Source organism: Sinocyclocheilus anshuiensis, unplaced genomic scaffold (genome assembly GCF_001515605.1).
Source record: "Sinocyclocheilus anshuiensis isolate Anshui unplaced genomic scaffold, SAMN03320099.WGS_v1.1 scaffold635, whole genome shotgun sequence".
NCBI classification, from domain to species: Eukaryota; Metazoa; Chordata; class Actinopteri; order Cypriniformes; family Cyprinidae; genus Sinocyclocheilus; species Sinocyclocheilus anshuiensis.
This window is the reverse complement of record NW_015551039.1, coordinates 1070206-1071945: the sequence shown is the minus strand read 5'-3', so window position 1 is coordinate 1071945 and position 1740 is coordinate 1070206. Positions and strand designations below refer to the sequence as shown.

At 38.4% G+C, this 1740-nt stretch overlaps 1 protein-coding gene across 2 annotated transcripts in view; it reads right to left on the bottom strand.

Moving 5' to 3' along the window:
* The window catches only part of LOC107661417 (cationic amino acid transporter 2-like), an 18076-nt gene that overhangs the window by 14595 nt on the left and 1741 nt on the right, over positions 1-1740 (bottom strand). Inside the window, exons 2-3 of one of the 2 annotated variants that reach the window (XM_016450991.1) lie at positions 528-915; positions 285-440 (exon numbers count right to left, since the gene is read on the bottom strand). In XM_016450991.1, coding sequence (XP_016306477.1) covers positions 285-440; positions 528-897 — 526 coding nt within the window. In that variant the 5' untranslated portion in view covers positions 898-915. The remainder of the gene's footprint in view (positions 1-284; positions 441-527; positions 916-1740) is intronic. The other variant, XM_016450992.1, reaches the window with a different exon arrangement.

Genomic DNA, 1740 nt, shown 5'->3' with positions numbered 1-1740 from the left:
TGAGAGGTCAAGTAAATATCTACAGCGGATCTAAATATTTATAATTAATTAAAACTAGTTATGATTAATTGTTCATATTTCCCTTATGAGCTGATTCGCAACATCCCAGACCAATACAATTAGTGTGCCTCCTCTATTTTAAAACCCACGAACCGCCACTGAGGGTGAATAAGGTAAAAAGGTCCCAGTGACAGCTTTTGTACCCTTTTCTGAGAGTGTGGTAATTCATAGTTTCCAGAATTCTTCAGAATAGTGCAATAGTACAATGATTTTTTTTTTTTTACCTGACAGTAGTAAGATCAGGCAGACAGCAAAGAAATCAGGGTACTCTGCCAGGCCGGGCAAACTCATTTTGAAGTACATTTTGCAGAACTTTTCAATGTGGCCCCCTATAAGCTCATCAAATGTCCCACTCCATGCACGTGCCACACTAGAGGTCCCTGTCCCAACAGAATATCAGTTTAGGTTGGAAAATTATTTTTTATTTGCTATTTAACTGATTTATAATATTGCCAAATCATAATTACCTATGACGTATGACAGAATGAGGTTCCATCCTGTGATGAAGGCCCAGAGCTCCCCCACGGTCACATAGCTGTACAGATAGGCTGAGCCCGTCTTGGGTACCCGCGCACCAAACTCGGCATAACACAGGCCGGCCATCACAGATGCCAGAGCAGCGATGAGGAAAGACACCACAATGCTGGGGCCAGAACTGCTTTTGGCCACCTCCCCAGCAAGCACATAGACACCGGCCCCAAGTGTACTTCCCACCCCGAGGGCAATCAGATCAACAGTGGAGAGGCATCGGCACAGTTTGGACTCCTCCAGACAGTCCTGGTCCACATTCTTCCTCCTCACAAGGGAGCGGCCAAACGTGAGGCAATGTTCCAGCATTCTTCCTGTTAGCACAAACTGTCAAGATGTTTGTTTGTTTTTTGTTTTCAAGATGACATTTTTCTTTTCAAGTGAAAGGATACGATTTATTGTCCTTTTTATATTGTACATATTCATGATGACCCAGTATGTGTGGTGAACATTTTTGTAGATTTTTTGGCTAACGTTGTGCAAATGGGACGGAAAAAAAATGCACAGTGTTAAGATTCGATTCTGCAAGCGAAACAAAGTATTGCGAACCATAGTGGAGCTGAGGCATGTAAAAGAACACTGTATTATTCAACAACACTTTTGGCCTTTGTTCTCACTTGTACATGTCTGCAGTTTAAGCAGGTTTTAGAATTGCACAATGTACAATAATGTAAAAGCCTTAGGCATTATTGCATAATAGTGGTGTGAAGTGAATTTCATTTTGATAGGCGTAGGTTTTTGGCACATCGCTTATTGGCCAGTGTGCTTCTGTGCAATTAAAGAGTTAAGTTAGTAGTAAGCCATTGTCATCTTACAAGTTAATTGAATTTAAAAGTTTGTTATAAATGTATATAGTATTATGAGTTTATATAAAGCAGACTGGAACATGTATATAAAATATTTAGACATATAAACTGAGGACAATATTAGACTCCTTACACAATGAAAATTAGTTACATACACTACAGAGGTAATTAAAACCCTTTTAGCTGTTGTCATCATTAAATAGCTAAATAATATAATCATATATCTTTATACACTTTTCAAAGGTTTGGGATCAATATGATTTTAACTTAACTTTTACTCCGCAAGGACACATTAAATTGATCAAAAGTGACAGTAAAAATATTTCTAATGTTACAAAAGATTTCT